This window comes from Podarcis pityusensis (genome assembly GCF_964106645.2).
Source record: "Podarcis pityusensis genome assembly, chromosome: Z".
Classification (NCBI taxonomy): Eukaryota; Metazoa; Chordata; class Lepidosauria; order Squamata; family Lacertidae; genus Podarcis; species Podarcis pityusensis.
Genome location: NC_138044.1, coordinates 7209785 through 7229219, shown reverse-complemented (window position 1 = coordinate 7229219; position 19435 = coordinate 7209785). Strand labels below are relative to the sequence as shown.

General features: G+C 43.8%; 1 protein-coding gene across 4 annotated transcripts in view; it reads right to left on the bottom strand.

Annotated features, from left to right (window-relative positions):
- ASTN2 (astrotactin 2) overlaps window positions 1-19435 on the bottom strand; it is a 704920-nt gene that overhangs the window by 322658 nt on the left and 362827 nt on the right. For all 4 annotated transcript variants that reach the window (XM_080990791.1, XM_080990792.1, XM_080990793.1 and 1 more), the window contains one exon: window positions 15137-15304. In XM_080990791.1, the coding sequence (XP_080846917.1) occupies window positions 15137-15304 (168 nt within the window). The remainder of the gene's footprint in view (window positions 1-15136; window positions 15305-19435) is intronic.

Below are 19435 nucleotides of genomic sequence, written 5' to 3'. Positions count from 1 at the left end.
GTGGGAACAGATGACCCACACCTGGGGCAAGCAGTCAGCTGCCATGTGGCACACCATTCTTAGATGGCTTAGATTGATCCTTTGTTTCACAGAAATACATATCCCCAAGCAAGCGCTGGCAAAAATATATAATAAAAGATTAATTGGATTTGTTCATCCAGGAGCCGTTAAAAGCCTGTGTTGATTTTTCTTCTCCTTTCCCCTTCAGCTGACATTTTCTGTTGACAAAGCACCAAGCTAGGGCAAGTTTTAAGCACAGTTGGCGTAAAGAAGATTGAGGGCCTCTTTGCATAACTCCCCATCACATATGTTCCAGTAGCTCCAGCTATTCCTATTTATCAGGGACAGCTCCAATTTGATCACTATCCCTGGTTTATCTTTTGGAAGATACCTTGTCAATATTTTGTTAGTGTGAGTTGCCATTCCTCAGATATATTTATTTGTTTATAAAAGTATTTTTATACTGTCATATTTTAAAATGTCATATACCGCTTTAACTGTCTTAGAATTCTTTCTCCTTTATAACTGTGGACACGTTTGCCACTCTGGGCTCCTTCAGCAGAAATTTCAATTCAATAAATGAACAAATATCAGAAAATAGAAGGGCGGGGTAAAAAATAAATACTGTACCATTAAAACAAATAACCGCAATACATATAATAATTAAAATGACTGGCTAATAAATTTAAACAGCTGCAGAAGTCTGTTAGCCACCTGCCCCATCTGCCCCATCAACAATCCAGCTGCTGCAGTCCCATATAAAGTGCACTGCATACAAATGGCAAAGTGATCCCAATCCAGATACAGTGGTACCTCGGGTTAAGAACTTAATTTGTTCTGGAGGTCCGTTCTTAATGCTGCACGATTTCTGTTCTCATACTGAAGCAAAGTTCTTAACCCGAGGTACTATTTCTGGGTTAGCGGAGTCTGTAACCTGAAGCGTATGTAACCTGAGGTACCACTGTATGACTACCGCAAGCCTACCAGACTATGCATGGTAAAGCTGGTAAAAGGCCCTCCTAGTTATGAGAGGTCACTTAGGTCTATTATGACAACCCCACCCCCAGCCTTAGAAGGAGTCCTACCCCAACCATAAAAGGAAACTGTCCAGATTTCAGTTCCAAACCCTAAGCCCCTAACAGTTAGGTGGCAGACCTGGGAAATGAATGCATTGTATCTCAAGTGCACACAGGAAGAGTGCTGCTGGATCAGACCAGAGGCCCCTCCTAGTAGCCCAGCATCCTCTTGTCACATTGGCCAACCAAATGCCCTGATGAAAGCCCGCAAGCAGGACTTGCTTGCACATGGACAAAGGCATGCATCCTATCTCTAGTGTACATGAATGTGCATGCATAGTCATCAGCCCAAAAAACAATGCAGTGCTAGACAATGCCTAGCCTAAACTTCAATGTACTGCAATTTCCAGAATGTATTTTCAACTGTCACCAACAGATCGTAGGCAACCATGCTTATCAAATGTATCTTTCTTTAGCCAAAAGAGCAAACACCTTTATTGGGCTTTAAATCAGTGGGAAACAGGGCAGAGTAGATTATATCAATACTGCAGAGTAAGTAAATGCTACTGAGCGCAGCAGGTGGAACAGAACCTTCAGGCGATGGGTAGTGGTGGCAGGGACAGGCACAACTGGCATCAGAACTGAGCTGTCCCAGTCTTGAACCCGTTTTTATTTGAGAAATGGTGGAAAGTATGCAAATGCCTCCCTTCGCCTAGCTAAACAAGGAAGATGCACAGATTGAAAGCTGCTTCCACTAAGGAAGTACAGTGGTACCTCAGGTTACAAACACTTCAGGTTACAGACTCCATTAACCCGGAAGTAGTGCCTCAGGTCAAGAACTTTACCTCAGAGGAGAACAGAAAACATGCGGTGGCGGCAGCTGGAGGCCCCATTAGCTAAAGTGGTACCTCAGATTAAGAACAGTTTAAGGTTAAGAACGGACCTCTGGAATTAATTAAATTTGTAACCAGAGGTACCACTGTAATATAGTCTGACAAACTTGCTCTTATGATCATCAGGTTCCTTAAAATCTCTCACTGGGATTAGGTAAGCATCTTTTGTTGCCAAAGATAAGTGAAATGGGTTCATATGCTGGACATCTTTCTTTTCTATTCTTTCACTGAGGGGGAAAAAAAGTCCTGTAAAGGAGGGGAGGGGAAAATAAGAGGAGCTAATGATGTGCTAAATTGCAACAGCACCTTCATAAAATATTCACCGTCTTAAACATGTCTAATATTAAAGATTAAATGTCCTGGGATTTGTCCTAGCGACTCCAGAGGCCTGATTTATGATCTGCCAGAAGCCGCTAACTTTGTGATTCATGATGCAAGGTTTCAAATTGTAACCTTTCCAAAAAGAAGTGGGGGGTGGACCGAGCAAGGGTTGGCTGTTCCCTACTTGGGAGGAACTGTTCTTTCCTGGGGTGGGGAGGGAGAACTTAAAGGGATGGCCCACATTTAATGCTCTTTTTTTTTTTTTTTAGGAACTTGAACACAAGTGGAAAGAAGCATTAATAAGTCATTTTCTTCATACAGTGCTTAGTATGCAAGTTTCTTACTGCCTGGATCATTAATTCCTCACTCTTATTGCATAACAAATATGTGTTCTGCAATCATGCAGCATTTTAAAAAAGGGGTCGTGAAAATGTAACGGCAAAGAAAGGGGACCTTTGTCTTGATGTCAGATAATTTTTGGCTCCGTGGTCTTTTGTTTCAGCCTCCCTACCAGACTCCCTGCAGAGTTGCTTTAGATTTCAGCTAATATAGTGTGCACAGTATAGGGTTGACACCTTTGGTTGGGTAAAAGAAGGAACAGGTCAGGCAAAATACGGGACAAGTTGAGGGGGTGGGGAAGAATTGGGAGGCTAAAAATTACTTGGTGCAGAAATGACTTCAAAGTCATTTTGTTGTTTTCCACAAAGGTGGGGTGAGGGGTGGTGGATGGTGATGGGGAAAGGAATTATTTGTGGGATTGAGTGTAAGTATGTTTGAACACTTTTAAGGATTGTATGAAATGTATGTTTGTATGTATGCTTGTATATGTGTATTACTGATGAACTATTTTAACAATAAAAACTTATTAAAAAGGGGGGGGGGAGTCATTTTGTTGTTTCCAATGTTGGTCACACTCACAGAGTGGACCCAATGAAATTTCTGGATTTCTGAGTTGGCAATGCACATTAATTTCAATAACTCACATCCTCCCCGCCTGCTGGATTTCTGCCTGTAAGAAGAATGGTAAAACCCCACCAAAGAGAGGTGGTAAAGGGACCCCTGACCATTAGGTCCAGTCGTGGCCGACTCTGGGGTTGTGGCGCTCATCTCGCTTTATTGGCCGAGGGAGCCGGCGTACAGCTTCTGGGTCATGTGGCCAGCATGACTAAGCCGCTTCTGGCAAACCAGAGCAGCGCACAGAAACGCCGTTTACCTTCCCGCTGGAGGGGTATCTATTTATCTACTTGCACTTTGACGTGCTTTCGAACTGCTAGGTGGGCAGGAGCTGGGACCAAGGAACGGGAACTCACCCAGTCGTGGGGATTCGAACTGCCAACCTTCTGATTCCTAGGCTCTGTGGTTTAACCCACAGAGCCACCCGCTGCTTCCCCCCAAATCAGTTCACAAGTCAGAAGGACTCCTCAGCTTAGTATCTCATATGTCTGGCAATGCCACACCATGGTGGGTCCATTCACTCCCCTATTTATGAGGTTGGCAGGAGCAGGGACCGAGCAACGGGAGCTCACCCCGTCGCGGGGATTCGAACTGCCGACCTTCTGATTGGCAAGTCCTAGGCTCTGTGGTTTAACCCACAGCGCCACCCACGTCCAAGTGAGGTGGAGATAGCAACAAATTCTGTTTCTCTTCCTAGGAGAGCTTTGCTTCCAACATCCCTTTCCATATATATAGCTGCTAAGGCCAGTTCATTCACACACATGTATGCATCATAATCAGAGATGTCCATTCAACCACCAGGGTTACATCTTTTCTTGTCATCTATTTGAGGCGTTTTAAAAAGAACTCATGGGACGCGGGTGGCGCTGTGGGTTAAACCACTGAGCCTAGGGCTTGCCGATCAGAAGGTCGGCGGTTCGAATCCCCGCGATGGGGTAAGCTCCTGTTGCTCCGTCCCAACTCCTGCCAACCTAGCAGTTCAAAAGCATGTCAAAGTGCAAGTAGATAAATAGATACCGCTCCGGCGGGAAGGTAAACGGTGTTTCCATGTGCTGCTCTGCTCCGCCAGAAGCACTTTACTCATGCTGGCCACATAATCCGGAAGCTGTACACCGGCTCCCTCGGCCAATAAAGCGAGACGAGTGCCGCAACCCCAGAGTCGGCCACGACTGGACCTAATGGTCAGGGGTCCCTTTACCTTTTACTAAAAAGAACTCATCTGTTATCTATAGGCATTCATGGAATCATAGAACTGTACAGCTGGAAGGGGCCCTAGGGGTAATCTAGTTCAACCTCTCGCAGTGCAGGAATCTTAACTAAAGCACCATTCAAAGCACTCTTATACCACTTTAACAGTCTTGGAGACCCCCTGTTCCTTTCCCAGAGATATAATTCCCAGAATCCTCTGGGAAGAAGGATTGCTATCCCACTATTCTTACTCAGGTAGCAAAATGTCTTGGGCCAACCCAGTCCTGCCTTTTTAAATATTTATTTTAAAAACCCACAATGAAATCTAACAATTCTAGGTGGCGGGGACTTCCGGGGTGGCGCCACCGGCAATGGCGGACTCCCTCTGAACTGGAGGGACTAGCTCCGTGGAAAACGGGTCTTTTCCGTTATGGCGAAGCGGGGTCCCACTTAAAAATCACAGGCGGATGAAGCCTATGACCATGGGACTCGGCGGGCACCTTTAGCGCCCCCCCAACCCGCTAAGGAACCCACTAACGGGCTCCGAAGTGAAGAGGGGGAAGTGGCGCGGTGCTGTGAGTCAACTGCTATTTCCGTGGAGCGAAGCCGCATAGCTGTTGCCGGAGAGCACTGCCTTTTTCCTGGGACAATTTGGACTTTAAAATAAGCACCCGTGAGTACTTAGACTTTGAACAATTGGACATTAAATAAGGACTTGCGAGTAGGAAAGAATCGGACTTTTAAAAATTTACTTGAATTTGGTACGGAACGGGAAGGTCTAAACAGGAAGTCATCCTTCCGTTCTTTTGTAAACAGAATAAAGCAAAGGCAATTTAAACTAGAGCTCAGGAAATCGCTTTTAAAAGATTGGATTTCACCATTTAAAATTGTGGAACCCCCCTTCGACAGCAGGAGAAGGGGGGGATCTTTCTGGACTGTTTTAAGTGACTTTAAAGTGAAGTAACTTTCCTCCATCCTGATCCTGGAGTGGGCTGTCAGGACTGATGTGTGAAGTTCATTAACCAAAGACAAGTGTTTTTGACAGATGGCTAAAAGAAGAGAAACCTAGTGATTCCACTGTTCCCTTTCGCATTTTAAAGGATTATATATGGACAAAGTATCTTAAAAAAGGAAACTTTGTTGCAAGAATAAATAGAAGTCTTCCCCCTAGGGGGAGTCTGTGAAATTGTAACTGTGAAACTGTAACTAACTCCAGGGAGTCGACAGCTGTTACAGATTACAACCGTGGGAACAAGTATCTGACCTTGTAGGACAATGTATTCAGAAGCCTTGTTGTATGCTCTCTATAAAACAAACGATCTACTGGAACAATTACACGAGAAGGTGAATTGGATGGCGACTTCGACTAGAAATTTTGAACAGGCAGTGGGAAACTTTGAACAGACAGTGGGAAAATATGTGGAGCCCACTCAGGATTTAAATCAGGAGTGTGTCTTGACAGAACAGGAGTTTTTGACATTAAATCAGGAATGTGTTTTGACAGAACAGGCCCAACAGGAATATGATTTTTTGGATTTGACAAATGAACTTGGAAAAAGCCATATCTGGAAAGGAAAAGTTTGGCTTGGTTTGGAAATGGGGGGCTGGATTGACCCCCCTATGGTGGGATGTTTGGACTTTTCAAATATGGCAACGGGCTGTGAGATGTTTGGGACTGTGTGGGCTCTCAATTTTGGAGGGCCTTTGAAACATGCTTTTAAATACTACATGGAATTCATTGTTGAACATGGAAAAGGGGCTGATCTGTTGAGAAGGGTTAAAAACATTGTTAAGCTGGAGTTACCACGAGCAGGAGACAAGGGAAAATACAGTTACAAATATGAAGAAGAGCCGCGAAAGGGTCATGGAAGAGACTTGAGGGCCTCGGACATAAGGTTGCCAGGTTAATGGGCTAGATTGACGGGAATATGGACTGACAAAACCCGGAACCAGGAGGAAGGGACGCTGGATGAAGATTGGATCTGTTTATACCTCTTTTTTCAACCATTAGAACTATTTTATAAAATTGATGAATGATAGAAAAATGTTGGAATGAAATTACTTGGCTTTAGCAAAGATGTTCAAAGAATTATGAAAGAATATTATGATCATGAGAAGTTGGTAAGGATAAGATTTAAGTTTTAAGTTTTAAGGTTTATTTTATTATAGAAAGATAAGGTCAAGGATTTACTGGGATAATTAATAACTAGGATACAAAGAAAGGGAGGAGAAGGAGGTCTAGGAAAGAAGGTAATGACAGTTAAGGATTTGAAAATAATGAATTTGTTTTTAAATGTTTTTAAAGTTTTCTGATTTTTGCATTCTTCTTTTTTTCTTTTTTTCTGTCATTTTTTCTCATTTGGAATTTTTTTGTATATGGTGGGAAGGGGTTGGTTTGTTTTTTCCCCCCTTTCTTTTTCTATTTTGGCAATTATTTTTATCCTTTGTACTTTCTTCTGCTTTTATTTTATTTTTTCTCTTTTTTGTAACATTTTGAAAATCTCAATAAATATCTGTCAGCGCTGCCTCAGGTCCTAGCTCACAGAGGACCAACGCCAGTTGCTCTTTATAAACAAAAGTCTTTATTGTGGTTCATTGTTGGTTTGACATCCGTGGCGCGCAGCGCTACGTCTGAGTCCTTAGACCGGCGAAGCTCCGTCTGACTCCTCCCCTCCCCTACACCAGTTCAAGACCCGAGCTTTGCTCCACCTCTTCCTCTCCTCCTTCTGCTCCTTTCTCCTCCGGGTCCTCCTGTCCTCTGGGGTTACCTCCTTCCTACTTTCTTCGGAGGCGGATTCTTCTGACTCCTCCCCACCCTTCCGGCGGGCTTTAGGACCTGGCTCCCAATCCGGGTTTTCTGCTGGCCCGCGCGCCTCCACATTTGAACTTGGCGCGCGCGCCCAGCCGCCTACTTTCCTCCTAACGGCTACACTGCTCCCCTCACTGCTTTCTCCTTCAGGGAGGCTGGCCGGACCTGCTCTTCCCTCCGCCCCCCCACTCTCTGACGGAGGCGTGGTCAGTCCAGCCTCACTCTCTCCTCCTGCAGGAGGCTCTTGTTTTAATCCTTGGGATTCTTCCCCCCCGCTACGCTCTGGTGGGGAAGCTACCCCTGATTTCCAGCTGCTGCTTGGAGACTCCCCACTGGCCCCCCTTGCCCTGCCTCTGGGGGCCCCCTTCTGGGAATCCTCTGATTCGCTGGAGACTCATGGAATCTCTCTGATCACTGGCATACCCTCCTGAGCTCCCCTCAGATTGTTCCCCTTCGCTCTCCATCTCCTCCTTCCCCTGTGGCTCAGCCCCTGAGCCCATGACAATATCTTTTAAAAAAAACCAAAAAAAAATTCTAGGTGGCATGAGCCATCATAAGAGATGCATTTAGTTCTGTGTGTGAGAAGGGAAGGAAAGCATCTTTCAAAAACAGAATTAATAAAGGACACCTGATCAGTGATCACTCGTATTCATATGCACCAGAGCTGCTGCTTCTGGGACACAATACTAATAACAAAAAGGTGGTGGACCAAAACAAAGAAAGCCCCCATCCCCAAATGCTTGCTTACGTGCTTCATCTTGCAAACAAAACAAAAGACTCCTTACTCAAGCTGCTTCTGACGCCCGCACTCTCCTCTTTAAAAAGGCTGCTGCTCCACTATTGGCTAGTCTTGAGCATCAATCAGCTGGCTTTGGAGGGAAGGGTGGGCCCAACTTCCTAAGCACTTAGCAACTTCTAGTTGCGTGAGACAAGCAAGTTAGGGTGAGAGCACAAATGCCAATTTTATTTTTATAACTTCAAAAACAGGACAAATTGGGGGGTAAATGGGACAGGAGACTCTGTACTCCCAAAATGGGGCCAATCCCATTTTTTAAGGTATGGGTGGCAACCCTAACTGCATGTGATGTGCTAGGTTTAGGCAGGGGACATAGGCCAGCTTGCTTGAAATCTGCCTGACCCTGACTGTACCATTCCACAGCATACAACCTCCAACACAGGTCACGGTTTCCAGTTCATCATCATCATCATCATCATCATCATTATTATTTTGTACTTTGATTGATAGGCCCTCCAGCTGCAGAGACTCTGAGACTTTTCAGTGTCTCTCCCTCTGACTGTCCGCGTCTGGGTGTGGCCTTGAGCAGAATCAGAGACCAGTCTTCCTTTCGGCTTTAGACCACACCTCTGGGGAAAGGGATCTCTCAGCTGAACTGCTAGCTTATGAACCTTTTGCTCCCTGCAAAGATGACAATGTACTCAGTGGCATAGCGTGGGGGCCGTGGCCCCAGGCATATTTTTTTGAAGGAGTGCAACCAGGTGCCCCACAACAGGCTATGTCAGTGGAGCTTGGCTTGTGCCCAGCTGTGGCAGCTCCAGAGAGAGGCCGAGCAGCTCCACCCTTAGGACAAGCCTGACCCAGGGATGGAGAGAGGCTGCAGTGAGCTAGGAAGCTGTCAAACTGCTCCCCTGTGCCTGGTCGTGGCAGGGCAATGCTGCCACCATTCCCTTGTGCTGTGGTGCGCAAGTAAGCAGCACAGCTACCTCTAACATAGCTGCAGTTCTGCTCCCAGGTGCGCCCTGGGTGTAATTTGCAAGAGGAGTCACAGCAGGCTCACTCTGTGCCCTGCCTCCCCCAAGGGAGCATCCTACACGCCCGCCCCAGGCGGCATTTGCACACCCTCTGTTACTGAATGTATTCCCAAACATCTGTCTGAAATTGCCTTGCAAATCTAGGGTTGGTAGGACTCAAACATGCAATTAATTAAATACATGCACATTTCCTTATTTAGCTTAATGCAGTCATATAATAAAATGTTCGTTTACTGATAACAAAAGGTGGTACTTTTAATAGTTCAAAACTCACCTCCAATTATAAGCAGCCACAGTTTTCTATCTCCACAGACCTGTACAATGAGCCCGACAGCTGGTTGCACTGAATATTTACTGCAAGCTAACACGTCTGCCCCTACTATGTCATCCCTCAAACGGTACTCAGAGGTACTGAAGACTGAGGTTTACGGCAAGGTCTTTTGTGTGAAAAAAGAGACTGGAATCTTCAGCTGTTTCAAAATAGAGCAGGCAGGCTACTGATAGACACCAGTTAGTACAGTGCTTTGTCACTTGCACTACTTTCCACTCCAAGGCCAATCAAAGCACTGGTTTTAACCTTAAAAATCATAAATTGCTGTGGACTAGGTTAATTGAATGGGGACACGGGTGGCCCTGTGGTCTAAAGGTCGGTTCAAATCCATTGCTCGGTCCCAGCTCCTGCCCACCTAGCAGTTCAAAAGCACATCAAAGTACAAGTAGATAAATAGGTACCGCTCCGGCGGGAAGGTAAACGGCGTTTCCGTGCACTGCTCTGGTTCACCAGAAGTGGCTTAGTCATGCTGGCCACATGACCCGGAAGCTGTCTGCGGACAAATGCTGGCTCCCTCGGCCTAAAGAGCAAGATGATTGCCACAACCCCAGAGTCATCCATGACTAGACCCAACAGTCACGGGTACCTTTACCTTTAGATTAATTGAAAGAGCACCTGTGGTTATATATTCGCATTCAGGCCTTAAGATCTTCATTGAAGGACCTTCTCCAGACCTTTCTCTGCCAGAAAAGCGTTTTTCCCCGGTGGTGGTGCCCTGTCTATGGAATGCCTTTCTGTGAGGGGCTGACTTGGGGCTCCCCTAGAGGGCCTGCTTAGTGTAGCATTGATTCTGATTTACTTGCACAAAGCTTATTTATTGAGCAATTGCTCTGGTTTGATTGTGGGGAGGTTATGTAGCAACAGGCATTCATACCAACTTGCTTGCAGGGCATTTATATGCCTTCCTGTTAAGACATTGTTCATCCCACAGTTTTCTACACATTTCCCTGTCACTTTCCTGAACAAATAAAATCTGTTTCTTCTTAAAAGTGGATTTGTTGCACTAACAACAACAACAACAGTAGTGTGTGTTATGGACACTGTGTTAATGCAATATGTTTCACTGTTTTGTACTGTCTGGATTTAACAGCAGCAGCAGTTTTCTTGAGAAACTTTCAATGATGCTTTAGGGTTTAAATATTTTGGATAAACAGCAGGATAGGTGGCAAAGAAATATAGCATAAGACTGTTAGACCAAAGATGCACCTCTGCTTCCTGCTATGGCCAAACAGATGCCTCAGGGAAGCTGGTATGCAGGGCACAAAAGCAGCAGTCAAACATTGTTATTTTACCCCCTAGCAACTGGTATTCAGAGATACACTGCCTTGGACCACTGCGCCATAGTGGTTGATGCCTGTTGATGAACCTCTTACCCCAATCCATAGGATAGCCCAAAGGAGCACCAATCCCCTTGGGGGGGGAACCTTTATGTCCACTTCATACCGTATATAACTCTGTACTTTTCCATCATGCCCCACTCAATCATCTCTCCCCGTTCGCTAAACAAAGAAAAGAAAAAAAGGCCCAAACACCTTTTGTATTTCTTTATTCCATGACAGCTGAAACTGAAGCTCTATAAACTGAAGCTCTATAAACCTGAAAAAACAATAAAATTAGTGCTTCTAATACCCACAGCTAAAGCTTTTGCTCCAGGCTTCATTTTATGGGAAACTTCATTTCAGCAAACTAAAGATGGCAAGCTGTAACACAATTTCAACATTCTGCCTAGAGATTAATGGATCTCTGATGGCAGAGTTTTCCTTCTTGCATTATACAAAATCCAAAGCCAAACTCAGTTAAAGCAACATGCATTCCCATTAGATACACTGAAGGTCAGTGGTCAAAGCAGCATCTCTTAAAACACACACACACACACAAATGATATGACAGGACTTAATTGTTTTGTTCAGATACCAGAAAGGCTCAGAAATAATCAACTTTGTAATCTCAAAACATATTTGTGCTTCTTTCGACGGGGACATAAGCACCTTTAAACATGTCTAAAGGGCTATGAAAATGTTTGGCCTGGTCCACACTATAAGCAGCTTGAATGTGGAACACATTAGGATTACATGCATAAGGTTCCATGTCCATCCTGGCATTGCCAGTCAGAAGGATCAAATAGCACACGTGTTGGGAACCTTAGGCCCAGGGGCCAAATGTACCCTTCCACGCCTCTCCTTCTCCACAGGTCACACAGCCCTCTTCCCTGACCACACCACTCACTAGGCCTGCTTCACATGCTGATGGATTTTGCCTGGCTATAATGTGTCCTTGAACTCCCAAGGGTGTGTCTTATTTGCCTTTCTGGAGGACAGGAACGTGTGTTTGTGTGTAGAAAATAGCCTATTCTGCTATTTTATATACATAATTTATATACACTGCCTCACACACTTTTGCCTCTGTGACTGCCCACCACTGGAGCACGGTCCTCCAAAGGTTGCTGGGAAGAAATGACAGACCTTGGACTTAAAGATGTTACCCAACACTGGGAGAGCCAGTGATGGTAAAGAGCTTTGCCCTGGAAAGCTGTCGCCTCTCAGAAAGGGCAATTCTGGGCTAGACAGACCTGGCTGGCAGCTGCTTCTGTTTTCCTGCTCCCAAACTTTTATAGCAACTGGTGACATTGCACAGGTGTAGCCAACTCTTCACAAGATGTGATTACCCTTACCTCTGATGAAAATGGTATGGACACAACCCCCTGGACCTGCCAACTCCTCTGTGCTTTTTTGCTACTGTTTTGGTTGAGGACAAGCAACTCAAAAACAAACCCTCCAGATCCCAGCAGATACTGCTGTTTGGATGGTGTCACACACAATTTCCTGTGTCAGGGGCTTGGAAGAGGCTACATGCTGCAGATGTTTTTGGAAGGGACAAATTTGTGTCTGTAGCAAGGTCTCTATGAATTCAGCAAGGCCCCTTTAGATCATTCCCAAACCATCATGATGCAATGTTAATTTCCCCCAAGGAATCATGGCATGAGGCCAAAACTTGCTATTGGTCCTGAAATCCATCCCTCTGCATGCATCCTGACCTCTTTTCTTCATTGCCATCCAAGATCTGCAAACCAAGCAGTGCTTCTGTGTTTCAATATGCAAGCCACCGCAGTCCATGAACCAGATTGCTGCCGGCAGCCCAGAGTGCCATTTGCACAGCCAGGAGCCCAAAGGAGCACCAGTAAAATGAACAAATGTGTTCCCTGTATCTGCACTATTGCTTGCCTAAAAGAATGAAGCCACAAAGGTCTCCAAGATCCATAAGCATGCAAAGAAAGCTACAGATTGATTGATCCTCTCCCAAGAGCCTACAAGCTATTAACTGAATGTCAGAGGAACAATTTCTTAATCGGCTATCCAAAGGAAATCAGAAATTGTTAAGCCTGTGATAAGGCTGTTTGGTGCCTTCTGCCACAAAGGTGGTGAGACCTGAACCAGTCATCTTTGGATCTCTTTGTGGCTGCCCCATTTGATAACAGCACCCATTATAAAACATGAAAGACCACTGAGCAACAGGCTCCCCTTATTCTCTTGGGCAGCACAAAGCTGTCTTTGGGGAATGGCCCTATTGGATAATTGCATCAGCAGTAGTGGTTCAAGTTTAAAGTGGGTTGTTTTCCCATTTCGACTTCTTCCCAGCTGCTCTTTGTAATTTTGTTTACATACCAACATTATTTACATGCTTATTATTAGCAACACTAATGTATCCCACCCTTCTGGTGCGAATACACCACTCAGGGCAGCACAGCTTACAACCATAAACAATAAACAGAATAAATACCACAATAAGCAGGCATTACAGAAGTGAAACCATATTGGGAGGTGTGTGGCTGCACATGCCAGCCCTGCCTCCTCATGCTCTGACCTTTCCGCATCTGGACGGGGTTTGTAAATCTGTCCACTTGAACCCTGCTTGATCAAGGCTTCCAGTTCACTTAAAAGTATATTCACTTTTAATTGGTTAAAACCAAATCTCCCCCCTCCCCAAGGTTCAATTCAGCATTGCACAAGTGGTGTCCTGCTCATGCAAAAAGAGCTCCCTTCCTCTCCACTCCCCACCTCCCCTATAATCCTGCTCCAGAGGATCTCCTTGTGGGGCTAGGAGAGAAAGGGCAAGTTACACTATGGGGAGCAGGATAAGCCAAGTAAAGTCTCCAGCTCTATCTATTTAGTTTTTAGCACTGCTTTTTAAGACTCAAGACACAAGAAGCTTTACCAGAACTAAGACAGCTTGCCTTTCTACTCAAGTGTGCCTTGGACATTACAGCAATGGCACAAGAGCTGTTTTATCATGCATTCATCCCATGGTGTTCCTGAACAAGCCTTTGTACAATTTAAATTTAAGTACAATTTAAGAGGAGGGCAACCAAAATGGTCAAAGGCCTGGAAACGATGCCTTATGAGGAACGGCTAAGGGAGCTGGGCATGTTTAGCCTGGAGAAGAGGAGGTTAAGGGGTGATATGATAGCCATGTTCCAATATATAAAAGGATGTCACATAGAGGAGGGAGAAAGGTTGTTTTCTGCTGCTCCAGAGAAGCGGACACGGAGCAATGGATCCAAACTACAAGAAAGAAGATTCCACCTAAACATTAGGGAGAACTTCCTGACAGTAAGAGCTGTTTGACAGTGGAATTTGCTGCCAAGGAGTGTGGTGGAGTCTCCTTCTTTGGAGGTCTTTAAGCAGAGGCTTGACAACCATATGTCAGGAGTGCTCTGATGGTGTTTCCTGCTTGGCAGGGGATTGGACTCGATGGCCCTTGTGGTCTCTTCCAACTCTATGATTCTATGATTCTAAATTAAGTCTTTGTACAATTGTACAGGCCTCTACCATGAAGACACCATACACCCAGGACTGTGGAAAGACTGTCAAGTGATAAGGACCCATGTGTCCATTAAGCAGGTCTTTAAGCTAAAACTGTGTTGTGAGTTAGGGAAAGAAGTTTCCACTCTGCCAGTGCAACATCTAAAACAGCATCTTCATTAAGGAAGCATCCATGGCAGCTTTTTCAGAATTCATCGGGGGGAACTGATAATTCAAAATCCTCTTTGCATGGGCTGTTCCCAACCTGTCTTCAAAGCAAAGTGAATCTGTCCAGAGCTTCCAACTAGGAAATTTAGAAGTCATCCAACCCCCCCCCCCCATTCACTGCTTGTAGGGGACCCTGTAGGTTTGCAAATATATCACCAAGTGAAGGACAAGGTGTCCACAACAGTGATTCATAGTACACACATGAACAAAACTCAGTGCAATCAACTGAATGCAACCAACTATACCCTGGGCTCCCCAGTCTCTTACCATCAATGAAAACTAATAGATGAAGAACATATCCATGTGATGCTGACACAACCCCCCACCCACATACACTATGCAAAAGAAAGGAAAGTGTTGCCTCCACTTCTTTCTCCCATCTCTCTCTCCCTACATCTCTCCCCCACCCTCACAATGCCTATGACAGCAATGTATCACACCAAATGTAACAGACCTGTAGACAGAACTATGTGAACTGAAAACAGAGATGTTTTGTGTTATGCATGAAAATATTTCAATAAAAACATATTTTACGTGATTCATAGCACTTGTGAATAGAAGACAAAATGTCAGAAGCCTAGGAAGATTTCCCTAGACTAGACAGAAGAAAAGAGGGTTGCAGAAACCACAAGCCCTTCTTATTGCAGTGGTTCTCAAAGTAATGTCTTTCTCCTTTTTATACAGTCTCTTGTGGTTCATAACACAGCTGTCAACTTTTCCCTTTTCTTGCGAGGAATCCTATTCGGAATAAGGGAATTTCCCTTTAAAAAAAGGGAAAAGTTGACAGCTATGGTTCATACCATAACCCCAACCATGTTTCCACTTACCAGTCTCCTGATCACACAGCTGCTCGCATGCATCTGTAGTCCTCTGTCCACAGAGATCCCTCACCCAAGGCGATGTGGCATTGATTTGATAATAAAGAGAGAGCTTTGCCGGGTTCAGCCAGTCAGAGATGTCCAAATAACTTCCTTCACTGACAACAAAACTGCTCCCTGCAAGTGCAAGCGGTAACCACAGAAAGCAGAGCAAATGTTAGTTTGATAATAAGTCAGCAACCAGACTGTAGATCCCAAACAACATGATCCTAGGAAGATCAAATAAATAAATAATGAGCCTCTAAACATTCCTTGTGCATGGAGTGCTACTGCCACTGTAGATAATAGTGAGATGGTAGACCGGTTGTCTGAGTTGGTATGTGTTCTTCTCCCACAGACCATTCCCTGCTTTGCAGATAGAACAAGAACAAAAGAGTGACAACTGGCAGCTCCCAATTTAGTAGAAGCTAAGAAGGATTCCCCAGATGTGCAAAACTAGAAACCTGCTTTCTAGCTGTTTTAAGGGGCTATCAAGTAGTAATGGTATGTGTAGTTTGTAACTTCTATGCACACTTGCTCAGAGATGCAGCAACCAGGCAGGGTGACAGGTCTTAGAAAGATCTTTAGTAATAACATTGGCCAGAAACTGGAACTTTTGCAAACCCTGAACTCCATACACAGTTGGAAATTGTTTGTAGGTGGAAATTAATGAACAAAGAACATAAAAGAGTTCACAAAATAATGGGAGTTGCTATTATATCTCATTATAGAACACTATTGCCTAGAACAGTGGTTCCCAATTAGCTAATTACTGAGGACCCCATATTTTTCAAAAGCTAAGCCACAGACCCCTTACTTTTGAAAATTTTAATAACTCTATGGTAGTTACCTGTGCAAAGCAATACAGGCCTCTACCATGAAGACACCATACACTCAGGACTGTGTATGTAGGGTAGGCCCTAATAAGCAAAGGATTTTAGAAATACTAAAAACAGACCATAAAATTTGTGATATTAAAACACAGAAAAGATTTAGTGGGGGGGGGATTTAATTCACTGTGCAATTAACAAGATAAGTGAGTCCCCTGGCAGGGGATGATGCCGTGGACCCCCTGAGTGGGTTCTGCAGACTCCCAGGGGTCGCCGGACCCCTAATTGGGAACCACTAGCCTAGAAAATGTCCATTTGTGGGCCAACAGGTTGTCTTACCGTAGTGGGGGGTGGGGTTAAAGAGTCTTTCCCACATGGACTGGTGGGAGTATGCATCTTCTAATTAGGCAAATCGATTTTCAGTTGAGCCCAATCATTTTCTTATCTAGCGTCTGAAGCCCAACATCACTTTGGGGATTTCGTGAATGCCAAGGTTCTCATTAACTCTGATTTCCAATTACATTGATTATAAGGCTGTTTTCACAATTTTGCTGCAGAGATCAGAGGTGACTGGGGCAAGGGAGAGATATTGCCATAATGCCACATTTTGCAAAAAAAATTACATCATGGAAACCACTGAAAACTGGGAAAGGATTTTTGGAACAGCTTGAGAAGGCAGGCAAACTTTAAGAGACAAAAACAAAGGAACTAATTGAGATGGTTAACACTGGCCCAGACCTCCAATTACCTTGAAGTTTTATGGCAGAAACCTAGGACTTTAAAAAAATAATGGTGTTTTATTTCAACCCCCACCCACCTCCACAAACTTCTGCTTTTGAATGAGCAGGCTAGTTCCTGCAGATGGAATGGCCAGCTCAGATGCAGGTTAATTAGTTTTATTTAAAATATTTTACATCCCATGTCACTATCCAAAGGGCACAGCATCAACAGTACACCGGAGATGAAAAAGGACAGAATGTAAGGAGTTGCCTATTATCCCAAACACTCTCTGATATAATAGGGTCTTAACTGACTTTATTTTGTGCCTGCTTGCTTGCATTTATATCCCACATTGCCCGCAAGGAGCTCAATGACATACAAGGTCAACTCTCCCTCCTCATTTTATTCTCACAACAACACTGTGAGGTAGGTTATGATGAAAATGTTGTGTGGCTGGCCTAAGGTCACCCAGTGAACTTCATGGCTGAGCACAGATTTGAAGCCCTGGCTTATTCCAATATACCCACAAAACAATGATGGTGTTCACATATAATGCTAATACAAGGTGTGTGGTTTGTTTAAACCATAAAGTGTACAAGCATTAATCTGTTTTGTTCCTCTTCTTTTCTATTCTGGTGCAACAAACTATGTGAATTGGCATGACATCTGAGCTGACATTCATGGTTTGTTTCTCTCACCACAAACCATGATGCATTTGTCCTTTGTTTCCTGTTTGGATATAACTGAGGAGTGAAAGGGGAATGCTTGAGCAGAGTGCACCAGAATGTGCATATTATGGTTTAAACAAATAACATATGTTGGTTTAGCATTATGTGCACATATGGTAAGGAATAAGTTTCATTACCGAGATGCCATCATAGAAGAACCTGCCTTGTGCTAGTCACAGCAACATGGCAAACAGGAGATTGTCCAAACCAGGACCTCTGAAGATTATCTTAAACGAGCTAGTAGGCTCAATTTTTCCCCACAATTCCCTTTTGTAGACTAGAAACATTTTATGCAATAAGAAGACTGTCTACAAAGCTTCAAACTTCATTGCAGATGTGACAGTCCCCCACTTACCTTCTTATATTTCAGTTTCTAGCCAATAAGAAAAGGCGCCCATGGATAAAATGTGTAGGGTATCCAATAATGTATCTTTCAGAACAATGAGTGTCATTCAGAAGTACAGACCTGTTTATAATTGCTTTCAGTAGCAAGGTACCAGTGGCAGATTGTGCCTAGGCCACCAACAGACCAAGTGATGGCTGGCACAGGAAAAAATATTTTGGGTGTGGTAGATAGCAAAAAGGCTTCTTCTTCAAAGAAATTGGGAGGATGCACAGCCTCCAGCATAACTGATTCTTAGTTGTACAAGAGTTCACAGAGAGACATAGTCATTGTTTGTTTTGTTTTATTATTCCTTCCCCTCCCTCTCTCTAGTCCCACATTTATATCAAAGCATAGCTGGCTACAGCAGCTTCAGAAGTTCAAATGCCTCATCCAGAGGTCTTCATCAAAGTTCAGTGAGCCTGTTTAAAGCTTCTACAATAAAGGCTTGAAATTTTGACTTTAAAAAATGTGTGTGGGTTCCCCCCGCCAAGTAAAATCGGATGAAACAGCCCCAGACTTTGTTCTTTTCCCTTGTTAAATATCTTTAGAGCCCAAAATACTTGGCAGCATTTCCTTTTCTTCTCCACCCCATTCTTCTCCCCGCTCCTTTATATATATATGTAATCGCACTTCCAAAAGCAACTTAAATAAAATGTTGTTTTTCTTCTGTTTCCTTTAGCTTATTTACTGTCTGCAAAATTATTTTCTGATATTTTATTTATAAAAAAAAACCAAAGATTTTTCTCACTTAAGGTTCTAGAAGTCCACACACTAGGTGACATGTTCCTACCATTCCAATTTAGTAGTGATTCCTGCAAGACCAGGCTTCTGCCTTCTATTTGGCTTAGCTCCTGGCCTTCAAGACTGTCTTCCAAAAGTCATGCTCAGCTATCCCATGTAATGAGATATATTACATCAAGTGTGGGACAGGTGAAGACATGGCTGCAAAGGAACAACCAGGAAACTTTAAAATGCACTGCTTGGCAAGTATGGCTTGCATTCAGTACCTTTTAAATTTGGTGCCAAATGCAAGCTCCATTGGTACTGGTTCCATTCAGGATCTCCCAGCTGGAGATTTGCAGGTCTCCCAATATTGGTGAGAGGTGATTCCCTACAGTAAATTATCCTTAACAACATTGCAACCACTGCATTTTTAGACTTTAGACTTTAGTAATATTATTTTGTCTTTATAACCTTCCAGGATGTATTGGTGTTTTTAATGATGCTTTCATGGGTGCATTCACTCATATTATTATGGCTTTGCATGTTGTGTACTGCCTTGATATACTTCTATGATAGTGCTGATTACAAATACAATAATAAATATGTAAAGTACAAAATTGAACCAGCTGAAGGTTCTGTATTCAAGAGCAGACCCACATTAAAGTTACTGCAATAATCAAACCTGAATGCTATCCAAAGCATTAATGTGATCTAATTTGCTCTGTACTGTGGGATTAAGCTACAGTGTAAAGAAAGAAAAGGGGGGATTTTATAGCAGTAAACTTTTTTAATTCAAAAGATAAATACTTTTTTTATTTCTTACATGCTAAATGGGATGACAAGCCAATGAACCAAGTCAACAAACAGGAAGCTAATCTTTTAT